Consider the following 237-nt stretch of genomic DNA (forward strand, 5'->3'; position numbering starts at 1 on the left):
AACGACGTCCTGAAATTCTTCGTAAAATAACCTGCCAACATCGTTCCCCAGACGAATGCTGAAGTCCTGCGGGGAGAACTGAAGCAGAAGCTGCCCGCTGAGAGTCCCGAAGGAAAAGACATCGACGGCGTTCTGGTCGAGGCCCCGACGGCGACTCACGCTGCTGGCCCAGGCGACGCACTCCTGAGGGCGAGGCCACGGCGAGGCTTACTTCCATGCAGAGACGTGTTTCTGGTG

At 59.1% G+C, this 237-nt stretch overlaps 1 protein-coding gene across 1 annotated transcript in view; it reads right to left on the minus strand.

The window, feature by feature from the left end:
* LOC119586565 overlaps window positions 1-237 on the minus strand; it is a 6,462-nt gene that overhangs the window by 225 nt on the left and 6,000 nt on the right. The window contains exon 3 of the mRNA XM_037935319.1: window positions 4-183. Coding sequence (XP_037791247.1) covers window positions 4-183 — 180 coding nt within the window. The remainder of the gene's footprint in view (window positions 1-3; window positions 184-237) is intronic.

This window comes from Penaeus monodon, chromosome 21, assembly GCF_015228065.2.
Source record: "Penaeus monodon isolate SGIC_2016 chromosome 21, NSTDA_Pmon_1, whole genome shotgun sequence".
In the NCBI taxonomy this organism is placed as follows: domain Eukaryota; kingdom Metazoa; phylum Arthropoda; class Malacostraca; order Decapoda; family Penaeidae; genus Penaeus; species Penaeus monodon.